Source organism: Elephas maximus, chromosome 3 (assembly GCF_024166365.1).
Source record: "Elephas maximus indicus isolate mEleMax1 chromosome 3, mEleMax1 primary haplotype, whole genome shotgun sequence".
In the NCBI taxonomy this organism is placed as follows: Eukaryota; Metazoa; Chordata; class Mammalia; order Proboscidea; family Elephantidae; genus Elephas; species Elephas maximus.
This window is the reverse complement of record NC_064821.1, coordinates 198,905,838-198,919,619: the sequence shown is the minus strand read 5'-3', so window position 1 is coordinate 198,919,619 and position 13,782 is coordinate 198,905,838. Positions and strand designations below refer to the sequence as shown.

The 13,782-nt window shown below is 42.9% G+C and overlaps 1 protein-coding gene across 7 annotated transcripts in view; it reads left to right on the top strand.

Moving 5' to 3' along the window:
* DCAF8 (DDB1 and CUL4 associated factor 8) overlaps window positions 1-13,782 on the top strand; it is a 50,490-nt gene that overhangs the window by 21,518 nt on the left and 15,190 nt on the right. For all 7 annotated transcript variants that reach the window (XM_049880966.1, XM_049880961.1, XM_049880965.1 and 4 more), the window contains 3 exons: window positions 733-873; window positions 1,930-2,024; window positions 10,753-10,863. In XM_049880966.1, the coding sequence (XP_049736923.1) occupies window positions 733-873; window positions 1,930-2,024; window positions 10,753-10,863 (347 nt within the window). The remainder of the gene's footprint in view (window positions 1-732; window positions 874-1,929; window positions 2,025-10,752; window positions 10,864-13,782) is intronic.

Genomic DNA, 13,782 nt, shown 5'->3' with positions numbered 1-13,782 from the left:
AAGTCTTAACCTCTGTTTTCAGTTTATCTGTAAAGTGGGGCAAATAATGCATAGAGCTATGAGGATTAAGTAATAATTGAGGCTAAACAGTTAGACCCATGCCTGGTACTTAATTAACATTTGATAAATATTACCTGGAAACGCTGGTAGCCTAGTGATTAAGAGCTAGGGTGCTAACCAAAAGGTTGGCAGTTTAATTCCATCAGGCCCTCCTTAGAAATGATACGGGGCAGTTCTACTCTATGAATATTATTATTACTCCCTGGAGATTTTACTCTTCACCCCCAGGCACCATGTTAGGGAGAAAAGGTACTAGCCATTTTTGCCTAAGCATACTCTCTTTCCTTCCCCAGTATCCTCCTCAGTTTCCTTTTTTGTTTTGGTAGCAAATTTATGTTTGCTTCCCAAATCAAGATAGACTTTCCTGTTTGGTTTCTTTTCTTCCCTACTAGGTGCAATTCTAGTGCACCTGAACTCTTAACTGTGTACTGTGAATTCAGGCTTCCAGAGCCACCTGAAATGCTCTCTTACGTCAAAGGGTGTTCTTTCTCTCCCTCTTTTTTAATTCCTGGTAGTAATTGCATTTTAGCAAACTGTGTAAGAGTGGGAAAGCTAAGTTTCCAGCCATTGCATTAGAAAAGAGGATGAGTTGGGGTCATCATCACATTTTTCCCTCTCATTCGTATTTTGACTTCTTTTTGTGTGTCTCTTTTTTCATTTTTACCACCCCAGGCCAAGTTCCTTCCTAACAGTGGTGATTCCACCCTGGCCATGTGTGCCCGTGATGGGCAGGTGCGGGTAGCAGAACTCTCTGCCACACAGTGCTGCAAGAATACCAAACGTGTGGCTCAGCACAAGGGAGCTTCCCACAAGGTAAGTAAGCTCATGTCCCAAATTTTGTGCAATCTAGAATCTTTGTGGAGCTCAGCCAAGGCCTCTTCCCCCATTTCTGCCCATTATTTCCACTTTGTTATACAAGGTGGAGCTGGTCGCCTGCCTCACCCTATTTCAATCCTAAATTTCACAGATAAGGAGGGAGAAAAATCAGCCAGTCTTACCTTCTTGGAAAGACAAATATTTGAGAGATCCCTAGATGATGAACATGGAACATTCACTTAATTATACCTAGACCCTGAGCTGTGGTTGGTTTGGAAATCTGGTGTTTCCTGTGCTTCCAAACCTCTACGTTTTAACAGTCCCAAAGTGCTAATGGTTGGTTTCTCATACGTGAGAGTTAAAGCTTTCCTGCTTACAACTCTCATCTCACAAATAGCACTGTTTCTGGAAGCCTCGTTTTCAAGCTGGGAGTACACTCATGGTGGCATCCAGTGAGGAGCTAAGAGCTTCCCAGTCTTGGGGTAGGCACAATGTTCTTCCATGCCATGGAGCGAGGATGATCCTCTCTTCTTACAAACTCTAAGCAGATCTGTGGGTGTCCTGGAGTGTCCCCTAGGGGTAATAATGAACTTCTAGGCCAGATGGCTCAGGAAATGTGAAAACACCTATTTCTTTGACTCTTAAGCCTACCCTCAACCCACTAGATAATTTATAAAAAACTAATGTGTAGGAAATGAAAGTTGAACTCTTTCTCTTGGCACTTGAGGGCATGGAATAGATTTTGATTGAGGTGAGCCCTTAATACTGCTGTTTCCCTTTGGTATCTCCGTTCAGATCCTTCGGGGCCATAATTGAAATAGCAAGTCAGTTGTCCTTTTGCCTTGTATAGAATAAACAAGATATAAATAATTCATACAGAAGATGAGAGCATGGATTTAAATTATCTCCTTTCCTAATATTTTATAACAAAAGGGTAGACATTTTTCTTGCTAAGACATTTTAAATGGAGTCCTTTTTAAAGATAAAGGGATGAATTAGATGATCCCTAGTTCTACTCTTTAGAAACCTCATTCTTTCCCTTTTCTCCTTCAGTTGGCCCTGGAGCCAGACTCTCCCTGTACGTTCCTATCTGCAGGTGAAGATGCAGTTGTCTTCACCATTGACCTCAGACAAGACCGGCCAGCTTCGTAAGTGTAATAATAGTTTCTTGGCAGAACTGGAATCCTTGGCCTTGAAGATACTCCCTGTGACCTAGGCAGTGTTCAACTCTGTGGTCCATTAGAATAGTCCCTTTGTACCTATGCATGATAAGAGACAGTTTAAGGATTAGAGGAATTCTTTATTTCCTTGTGGTTATTTGTTTCTCAGCAGCGAATTATTAGTCTACCTTCATTTCTAAAACAAGGTTCCATTTACTTATATGTCTGCTTTAATTACTTGACGATCTTCTGTTCTCCATTTGCTTGGGTACAACTCAGCTTCTCCGCGAGAAGCAATGATGCTGTTTTGTGTACTCTACAAAGCAGCTTAGAGATAAGATCTTGTTCACATTTCAATTCTGTCACATATAGGAACACGCAGACAGTAAATCTTGAATATTGATAGTATAGTAGAGCTTTATATACTATAATCTATAATCGCAGCCAATTTTCACATGAATATGAGACTCATGGATAAATTATATCCCCTTTCAGCTGTGGTGTAGAACATAGCATCTTATTTACATCCAGGCAGACCTAGGTCAAATCTGAACTCAGGCACTACCAGTGATGTGATCTTGGGCAAATCTCTTAACCTTTCTGAACCTGTTTCTTTATCTTTACAATAGCGTAGTGTCTGGCTCTACGGTTTGAATTGATTATTTTTTTCAATTTTTACTGCTCTTTTTTAATTTATAAATACATTTTTGTTTAAGAGGTTTACGTGATAAAATGTGGCTAAAGTGTAAATACCCCCACATGCATTGCCCCCATTTTTCTAGCTGTCAGTAACTATGGTTAAGTTTTGGAATATGTACCTGGCTAATGTGCACATACACTTTTCTACATGAGTGAGCTAACCGAAAGGTCGGCAGTTCAAATCCACCGGGTGCTCCTTGGAAACCATACGGGGCAGTTCTACTCTGTCCTATAGGGTTGCTATGAGTCGGAATCGACACGACGGCAACGGGTATATAAACTTAAAAAACAACACGTGTTGCTGTCGAGTCATTTCCAACTCATGGCGACCCTATGTCTGTCAAGAGTAGAACTGTGCTGTATAGGTGTTTTAATGACTGATCTTTTAGAAGTGGATCACCAGGCCTTTCTTCTGAGGTACCTCTGGGTAGCCTTGAACCTCCAGCTTTTCAGTTAGCAGCCAACCACATCAACAGTGCACCACCTAGGGACTCCATACGTAAACATGTTGTTAGTTGCCATCCAGTCGTCTCTGACTCATGGCAACTTTACGTATAACAGAGTGAAACATTGCCCAGTCCTGCGCCATCCTCCCAATTGTGGGTATGTTTGAGCCCGTATCGATATTTTTAAATTTTGTTTTTTTTCACATTGTAACATGTTTTAGAGATCTTTCTATGTCAGATCGTAAAAAGGCCACCTCATCTTTAACCACAGCATATGTGTCATAGCATTGGTGTACAACGGTTTATTTAACCATCACCTCAGGTGGATATGTAGATTATTTACTGCATTGTTAGTCTCTAAAAATTATTGTAGCAAATCTCGTGTATGAATACTGGTGTTGATAAGAGATGTCACTGGTTTTACATAGCGTACAAGTAAAATGTAAGTTTAGGGAACAAAATCTAAAGGCTGATAATTAGACTTATTTCTAGAGAGATAAGTATAGAAAAAGTTGTCCAGGAAGTCAAAAATGTTAATAACTACATAAATGATGGAAATGTTTTAGGTTTGGGGAAAGGATTACTGTTTACATACGACCTTCAAGAGGATGAAGGTTGGTAGTTAATAGGTTTATCCTGGAAAGGGTATCCCTGAAATGGAGTAAGGGCTATTATGGTAGGAACAGCCAAGTGGAAGCCATTAGAACTGCTCCTACCTAGGAAAATAGTAAACCAAAAGCAGTACCACATTTTTGGAGGGATTGCAGAAATTATTGCCACCATCAAGGACTTGAAGGATGCAGGGGTGGTGATTTCCACCACATCCACATTCAGCTCTCCTATTTGGCCTGTGCAGAAAACAGATGGATCTTGGAGAATGACGGATTATCAAAAACTTAACCAGGTGGTGACGCTGATTGCAGCTGCTGTTCCAGGTGTAGTTCATTGCTTGAGCGAATTACTACATCTCCTGGTGCGCAGCTGTTGACCTGGCGAATGCCTTTTTCTCCATACCTATCTCAAAGGACCACCAGAAGCAGTTTGCCTTCAGCTGGCAAGGCCAGCCATACACCTTCACTTGCCTACCTCGAGGCTATATCGGTTCTCCAACCTTATGTCCTAATTTAGTCTGCAGGGACCTTATTGCCTTTCCCTTCCACAAGATGTCACACTGATTGATTACATTGATGACATTATGCTAATTGGACATAGCAAGGAAGAAATGTCAAGGACTCTGTATTTATTGGTAAAACACTTGGGTGCTAGAGGGTGGGAAATTAATCCCATGAAAATTCAGGGGCCTTCCACCTCAGTGACATTTCTAGGGGTCCAGTGGTGTGGCGCATGTCAAGATACTCCTTCTAAAGTGAAGGATATAAGTTATTGCATCTGGCTGCTCCCTCAACTAAAAAGGAGGCACAGTGCCGCAGTGGGCCTCTTTGGATTTTGGAGGCAACGTAGTCCTCATTTGGGTGTGCTACTCCAGCCTGTTTATCAAGTGACTTGAAAAGCTGCTAGTTTTGAGTTGGGCCCAGAACAAGAGAAGGCTTTCCAACAGGTTCAGGCTGCTGTGCATGCTGCTCTGCCAGTCAGGTTGAATGATCTAACGGTCCAATGGTGCTTGAAGTGTCCGTGGCACATAGAGATGGTGTTTGGAGTCTTTGGCAGGCCCCTATTGGTGAATCACAGCATAGGCCCCTAGGATTTTGGAGCAAAGCCCTGCCATCCTCTACAGATAAGTACTTTGCTTTTGAGAAACAGCTTTTGCTTGTTACTGGACCTTATTAGAGACTGAATGCTTAACCATGGGACACCAAGTCACCATGCAAGCTTAGCAGCCCAGGTTGCATGAGGAAGTGGCTAAGATGCCCATGGTCTCTATTCCTGTCACATTACCTTCCATCTCCCAGTCTGCACGTATGGCCTCATGGGAAGTTCCTTATGACCAGTTGACTGAAGAAGAGCAAACTTGTGCCTGACTTACGGGTGGTTCTGCACAATATGCAGGTACCACTCGAAAGTGGATGGCAGCAGCACCATAGCCCCTTTCTGGGACCTCTCTGAAGGACAGTGGTGAAGGGAAATCCTCCCAATGGGCAGAACTTCGAGCAGTGCACCTGGTTGTTCACTTTGCTTGGAAAGAGAAATGGCCAGATGTGCGACTGTATACTCATTCATGGGCTGTGGCCAATGGTTTGGCTGGATGGTCAGGGACTTGGAAGAAACATGATTGGAAAATTGGAGACAAGAATTTATGGGGAAGAGGTATGTGGATAGATCTCTCCAAATGGGCCAAAGAAGTGAAGATACTTGTGTCTCATGTGAATGCTTACCAGAAGGTGACCTCAGCAGAGGATGATTTTAACAATCAAGTGGATAGGATATGTGTGTTCTGTGGAAACCACTAATCCTCTTTCCCCAGCTACTCCCATCATTGCCCAATGGGCTCATGAACAAAGTGGCCATGGTGGCAGGGATGGAGGTTATGCATGGGCACAGCAACATGGACCTCCACTCACCAAGGCTGACTTGGTTACAGCCATTGCTGAGTGTCCAGTTTGCCAGGAGCAGAGACCAGCACTGAGTCCCTGATATAGCACTATCCCTCAAGGTGATCAGCCAGCAACTTGGTGGCAAGTTGATTACATTGGCCCACTTCCATCATGGAAAGGGCAGTGTTTTGTCCTTACTGGAATAGACAATTAATCTGGATATGGATTTGCCTTCCCTGCATGCCATGCTTCTGCCAGAACTACCATCCATGGACTTATAGAATGTTTTATCCACCAAGGGACTTAGTTCACAGCAAATGAAGCGTGGCTGTGGGACCACGCTCGTGGAATTCGCTGGTCGTATCGTGTTTCCCATCATCCTGAAGCAGCTGGCTTGATAGAAATGGAATGGCCTCTTAGAGAGAATTATGGCACCGGCTAGTGACAGTACCTTGCTGGGTTGCGGTAATGTTCTCCAGGAGGCTGTATGTGCCCTAAATCAGCATCCAATATATGGTATTTTTTCTCCCGTAGCAAGGATTCATGGGTCCAGGAATCAAGGGGTGGAAATGGGAGTGGCACCACTCACTATTATCCCTAGTGACCTGCTTGCAAGATTTTTGCTTCCTGTCTCCTCAGCCATATGGTCTGCAGGCCTAAAGGGCTTAGTTCCAAAGGAAGGAATGCTCCCACCTAGAGACACGTCACTAATTCCATTGAACTGGAAGCTAAGAATGCCACCTGGCCACTTTGGGCTCCTTATTCCCCTGGATCAACAGGCAAAGGAGTTACCATACTGGCTGGCGTGATTGATCCAGACTGCCACAGAGGAAATCGGATTGATATTACATAATGGAGATAAAGAAGAGTATGTCTGGAATGCAGGAGATCCCTTAGGGCGGCTCTTAGTACTACCATGCTCTGTGATTAAAGTCAATGGAAAACTGCGGCAACCCAGTTCCAACATGACTGCTAATGGCCCAGACCCTTCAGGAATAAAGGCTTGGGTCATCCCACCAGGCAAAGAACCTCAACCAACTGAAGTGCTTGCTGGGGGCAAAGGGAATGCAGAATGGGTGGTGGAAGAAGGTAGTTCTAAATGCCAGTTACGGCCACATGATCAGTTGCAGAAACGACTAATTGTTATGAGTATTTCTGCTTTGTATGTGTGCATCAAGTATTTTTGTTTTCTTCACTTAAACAAAATATAAGATGTAAATGGGACTACGGTGTTTTTGTGTGTTGTATCATGTTAGGCACAAGTATTATTTTGTAATTGTGTTTATTCAGAGATTACATATGGTTTGGGGAGATGTGTACAGATGTAAAGTTGACAAGGGGTAGACTGTGATGGTTAAGATTGTGTGTCAGCTTGGCTGGGCCATGATTCTCAGTGTTTTGGCAGTTGTGTACTGTTGTGATCATGTCCTTGTTGAAATTTAATTTGTGATCAGCCCCATGATGGAATCTGCTGAGTGGTACTGGCGGGGGTGGGGTCTGTGGTGGCTCACTGCCCCCTCAGCCTTCATCTCTCCACCTTCTGCCACCTACTTCCTTCCTCCTTGCCTTGCAAAGTTTGTTGGCATGTTCTGGATCCAGAAGCTGTCTTGTCTGACCTCTGGTTCTTGGGACTTGAGCTAGCAGATTACTTGTCTACCTTGGAATTCGTCAATCTTCACGGCCTGTGAACAGGAGTCCTGCTCCCTGACATGCCTATCTTGGGTTGGCCAGCCCCTGCAGCTGTGTGAATCAGGTCTTGCCTGCCAACCTTGGGGATTCCTTGATCTTCACTGCCTGTGAGCAGGAGCTCTGCTCTCCGACCTGCTAGTCTTGAGTTCACCAGCTTCTACAGCTCCGTGAATTGGAGAAGGCCTCTCTCCTGATCTGAGAGCTTGGGACGTTTCAATTCCTATGATTCCATGAGCTGTTTCCTTGATATAAGTCTCCGTATATGTATTAATACGCAGTACTGGTTTTGCTTCTCTAGAGAATCCAGCTTAAAACAGTTAACGTTTACTTAAATGTTGGAAATGTTTTAGGTTTGGGGAAAAAATTACTGGTTACTTGCGACCTTCAGAGGATGAAGATTGGTAGAAAATGGGTTTATACTGGAAAGGGTACAAATGTGGGTGACAAGCAATCAGCCTTCTAGTACTAGCTCTGCTCTGGTAGAGTTGTAAAGTAGAATGAGTTCTTATCCCATGGATCAGGTTCAAAGGGAAAAACCACTGTTAGGCCACAAGGAATTGGGCAGAGCAAATGACTTCAACAGTTTATTGAATTTGGAGTGAAATGATGTAGACAGAAAATCTGGCTGAGAGTTGACCGAGATGAATTGAAGTATAAGCCATAATAGAAGGGATAGAAAGTAAAGGGAGGAATATAGGAGAAGCTTAGAGTAGGAGGTCCGAACCCTGGCTTGGAGGAATAAGTGACAGTAAGCCTTCAAGAAGTTTTTGCTTTAGGGTTTGAAGTAGTAGTACCGGCTGGAGTGACATGGAGAGGCTGAATGTGAAGGTCATGGCCAGAAAACCAAGTTGTCCTTATGTGTTAATTGGTGCCTGGACCAGCTTGTATCAGAGGCATTTTTTTGTGTGAAATTGGCATGAGAAGTTTTTCTTTTGCATGTATGTGTTAGCTCAGTCCCTGGTAGCTGGTGAAATTGGCCAACATCTTAGGAAGACAGTTTGACTTGGAGCTGTGGGTGTGGTGTTCTTTAGCCCAGAGGAATCTTGCAGTCTGCTCTATACTTATTTTTTTTCCCTTTTTGCTGAGTATATACCTGCTCATTAATTTTAAGGTAAAATTGGTTTTGTATGCTGCCTTTCTCTGATGTGAAGAAGATTTTTTTCCCTATTATTGCCATGATTAATCATTTTTGTAGCTTCTTTGCATGTTCCCCAGCAGGGGCAGATTAACTAGTAAGCAGGGTACGAACAGGCTTAATTGTGTTTACTTACTAATCTGTAGTGCCCAATTTCACCTGTTTTTCAGAGACGTGGTAAAACTCTGCTACAGATTAGCAAGTAAGCACATACCTTACTTATTGAGTAATCTGTCCGTAATCAACCCCAAGAGCTTAAAACACTCTGCATTTATCTCTTGGGAGAGAGCTTTATTTGTTTTAGGTGAATAAATTGAGGCATAGAAAGATTGAGCTCTCTTTGTCAGGATCATGTAACTGTAGCGCCAGTACTTCATAACCTGTACCCCTTAGTTTCTTCATTTTGCTTCTACAGGGTAACCTTTCTATTTTTGTGACCCTGGCCTTGGTGAAAATCTGAGTTGCTGAGAAAATGAGATGGCCCTATGAAAAGGAGTAGATCAGCTCCTATCCCATTCCCTGTCTAAAACCCTGGTTAGAGCAGCCACTTCTCCACAGCTAGTTTTGTTTCTGAAACTATTAGTCTTTTGACATGTTTTCTGCCTGGTGTTTTTAAGGGTTTTTTTTTTCCCCCACTAAGAACATTAATTTTCAGTGACCCCTGTATATTACACTTTTAATGGAAGACTACAGAGATTTTAAAAGTAAATAAAATCTCTCCCCTTTGCCTAAAGCTGTTCTAGGCTGGAGTGACTTTGACCATGTAGACAGGATGCTAAAATAGTTTCTTTACAAAGAAACTTGTTGTCATGGTTATATTTCAGTTCCCATAGCATCAAAAACAAGTAAATCCATAGAATTAAAAACAAAAGCTAAAACCCTCTTCCCTCCTACATTTTTGTTATTTCTTTCCTGTAAACTAATTTTCATAGCACCGTGCGTTTGACTGGTTGGACGCTTAGATCTAGGGAGAGTACTCACAGTGCCACCCTTAGGCTAGAAAACAATTCTTGGCTGTTTAGCCAGAGTGTTCTGTCTCAGTCTCTCGTATTGTTTTCTAGACCCTATTCTTAAATTTTGGAAGTACGGGCTTATTTAAGAAGTAAATGGCTGTGAATGAAATAAGAGTACGTAGCACTGGTGTCATTAGCCCCAGGCGACTCTGGTTAGGCCGTATTCCCACCTGAATCTTCGGTGTCCCTGAGATTGAACTTGGCCGTAGGATACAAGGAAGTGCCTCATTCCTGTTGCTGCTATGACTAGGTGTTGAGTAGTGATTTAGGGAAGCAGCCTGGGCAGGAGAGGGGAAGCATTGGTACGGAAAGGAATCCTCAGTTCAGATACATAGCGTTTCACTAAGGTGAAGCTGGTCGAACTGCCTAAACCGTGCACATAACCCCCTTAACTGCCCTTCTGGATTTATTTTCCATTCTAAATGTGCACTGAACCGTGATTTTACCTCTTTACACATGTTCAGAGGGAAATAAAACATACACAGTGGGTTTGCTTTACCTCCTGAAATCTCTGGGGTTTCCTCAGGACACCATGCCCTCCTGTGGATCACGTTCCTGGGGTACACCCAGAAGAAGAATTCAGAAATGGTTGTCCAGCATTACAGATAGCTGTCTTTGTATGAACTCCGAATTTGCTTCAGATAAGGGAAGAAGAGTGCTGTATTCCTGTGGACTACCGTTGTGCTAGAAAGCTGTGGCTTGTCATTTTTCAGTGTTCATTTTTAAAGCTGAGATTTAGTGACATTTTTTTGAAATCCAGGAGCTAGATTGTGACCTTAAAGATCTTTTTTAGCCTGCTGTTTCTCTGATTCCTCCAACCCTTTCCCTGCTCCAGGTGATTGGGAAGACGTATTTAGAAATAAAAGATAGGAAGGCATGGGGCATATTGTCTGTTTAACAATTGTTACTGTGTTGAATTCTCATTAAACTGAAGCCTCATGAGGAGTAATACTTTCATATACCTTTAGCCTTTATTTCTTGGGGAACACTAGAAAATGACTTCACTACATGTTTTTTTTTTTTTTTCCAATCCCCAAAGTAGTAAATGTATGTGGTATTAGGTTTTGTCTTTTTGTTGTTGTTCCAAAATTAAAAAACAAAAACAAAAAGCTTTTTCTTTCTTTCCAAATAAGAATCTGTTTGCTTTTTTATGAGTTATTTCTGCATTACTCTGCTCTCAGTTGCTGTCACCATCGGAATCTTTTGGAGAATATAACTTTGTCTGCTTTTCTGCCCTTAAAGGAAACTGGTGGTGACAAAAGAGAAGGAGAAGAAAGTGGGGCTGTATACAATCTATGTGAATCCCGCCAATACCCACCAGTTTGCAGTAGGCGGGCGAGATCAGTATGTAAGGTGAGTCTGTGGCTCTTTTGTGTCTTTGAGACTCTGATGCTTTGTATACTGCTAGCTATTCCCTTACTGAATTGCCTAGGACCATCTTGACTTTTTTACCATCTACCAAAGAGCTTAAGCTCCTCCTCCTGAGGCATTCAGTTCCCTAAGGTAACAATCTCCAAGGGACAGCTTTACAGAAGATAGATTATCAGGTTATAGAATGGTTTAATGAGTTGTCCGAGGTCTCCACATAGCAGTGAAGGCATAAACCCACCTTTACCAGCAAGTAAACCTTAGTAGGAAGGGTGGTGAGACTTTCTTTTATGTACTTTGGACATGTGATCAGGAGGGACTAGTCCCTAGAGTAGTACATCATGTTTGGTAAAGTAGAAGGTCAGTAAAAAGAGGACCCTCAATGAGGTGAAGTGACACAGTGGCTGCAACAATGAGCTCAAGCGTAGCAGCGATCGTGAGGATGGTGCAGGACCAGGCAGTGTTTCATTCTGTTGTACAGGGGGCCGCTATTAGTTGGCACTGACTCGACAGCACCTAACAGCAACAACGTCGGCAAGTGCTGTGTTAGTAAATATCTTCTACTATTTTTCAGTTATAAATTAACATACGCTAGAAATTTTGAATGCTGGTTTTAGATTCAGAAATAGCTTGACTTGGGAGCACTCAGTGTGAACTCAGTGTTTGGCTCCAACTGCCCTGACCACTTCACTTTATCTGTAGTGATAAATCTTAGTTACTGTGAACATCTGTTGTAACTGATAATTGAGTCACGTCCTGAGACGTGAACAGAGCTTATGGATTCAGGCCCCATAATATCCGGTTAGCCTTTTTCTGATCCTTAATCGTAAACTGTGTCCTGTTCCTACCCAGTTGGCCTGTTTTAGCTGTATTTCTTTGGTTGCTGCTAGGAGTATCATCAGTTTGAAAGGGAGGAGGGGGAGGATTGCAAGCAAAATTAATAGCTTTTTGCATTCTTTTTTTTCTTTTGGGCCAAACCTGGGAAGCTTTTTGCTTTCTGGGTGGTGGGTAAAAAAAACATCATCTTCCTTTAACTACAGGCATACTTCATTTTATTGCATTTTGCTTTATTTGTACCTCGCAGATACTCTTTTTTCCAAATTGAAGGTTTGTGGCAACCCTGCATCGAGCAAGTCTATCGGCGCCATTTTTCCAATAGCCTGTGCTCACTTCGTGTCTCTGTGTCACATTTTGGTAATTCTCGCCGTATTTCAAACTTGTTCGTTATTGTTATATATGCCGTGGTGATCTGTGATCAGTGATCTTTGATGTTACTATTGTAATTGTTTGGGGTGCCATGAACCGTGCCCGTGTAAGGTGACGAACTTAATTGATAAATGTTGTGTGTGTTCTGACTGCTCCACTGTCTGGCTGTTCCCCGGTCTCTCTCCCTCTCCTCGGGCCTCCGTATTGCCTGAGACACGACAATATTTAAATTAGGCCAGTTAATAACCCCTCAGTGGCCTCTTAAGTATTCAAGTGAAAGGAAGAGTTTTAGTTTAAATCAAAAGCTAGAAATGATTAAGCTTAGTAAGGAAGGCACGTCAAAAGCCGGGATAGGCCAAAAGCTAGGCCTCTTGTGCCAAACAGTTAGCTGAGTTATGAATGCAAAGGAAAAATTCCTGAAGGAAATTAAAAGTGCTACTCCAGTGAACACACGAATGATAAGAAAGAAAAACAACCTTATTGTTGATAGGGAGAAAGTTTTAGTGGTCTAGATAGATCAGACCAGCCACAACGTTCCCTTAAGCCAGAGCCTAATCCAGAGCAAGGCCCTAACTCTCTTCAAATCCGTGAAGACTGAGAGAAGTGAGGAAGCTGCAGAAGAAAAGCTTGAAGCCGGCAGAGGCTGGTTCACGAGGCTCGAGGAAAGGAGCCGTCTCTCTAACATAGAAGTGCAAGGCGAAGCAGCAGGTGCTGCCGCGGAAGCTGCGCCAAGCTGTGCCAGGTCTTGCTGAGGCATTCGGTGAAGGCGGCCGCACTAAACAGTAGGTTTCCAGTGTGGATCAGACAGCCTCATGCTGGAAAAGATGCTGTCTAGGACTTCCGTAGCTGGAGGAGAAGGCAGAGCCCGGCCTCAGAGGGCGGACTGACTCTCCTGTTGGGGGCTGATGCCACTAGTGACTTGAAGCTGAAGGCTGCTCATTTACCATTCTGAAAATTCTAGGGCTGTTAAGAATTATGCTAGGTCTGCTCTGCCTTTGCTCTGTAAATGGAACAACAAAGCCAGGATGGTACCACATCTGTTTACAGCATGGCTTACTGAATATTTTAAGCCCACTATTGAGACTGACTGCTCAGGAAAAAAGATTCCTTTCAAAATGTTACCACTGATTTACAATGCACCTAGTCACCCAAGAGCCCCGATGGAGGTGAACAAGGAGATTAATGTTTTCATGCCAGCTAACACACCATCCATTATACATTATACACCCCATGGATCAAGGAGTAATTTTGACTTTCAAGTCGTTATTTAAGAAATACATTTCATAGGACAGTAGCTGCCATATAGTGATTCTTCTGATGGATCTGGGCAAAGTAAATTGAAAACCTTCTGGAGAGGACTCACCATTCTGCATGCCCTTAAGAACATCTGTGATTCATAGGAGGAGGTCAAAATATCAACATTAACAGCAGTTTGGAAGAAGTTGATTCCAGTCCTCGTGGATGACTTTGAGGGGTTCAAGACTTCAATGAAGGAGGTAACTGCAGATATGGTAGAAGTAGAAGAGAACTAGTATCAGAGGTGGAGCCTGGAGGCGTGACTGAATTGCCGCAATCTCATGGTAAAACTTCAGTGGATGAGGAGTTGCTTCTTATGGATGAGCAAAGAAAGTGGCTTCTCAAGATGGAATCTACTGGTGAAGATGCTGTGAGCGTTGTTGAAGTGACAACAAAGGATTT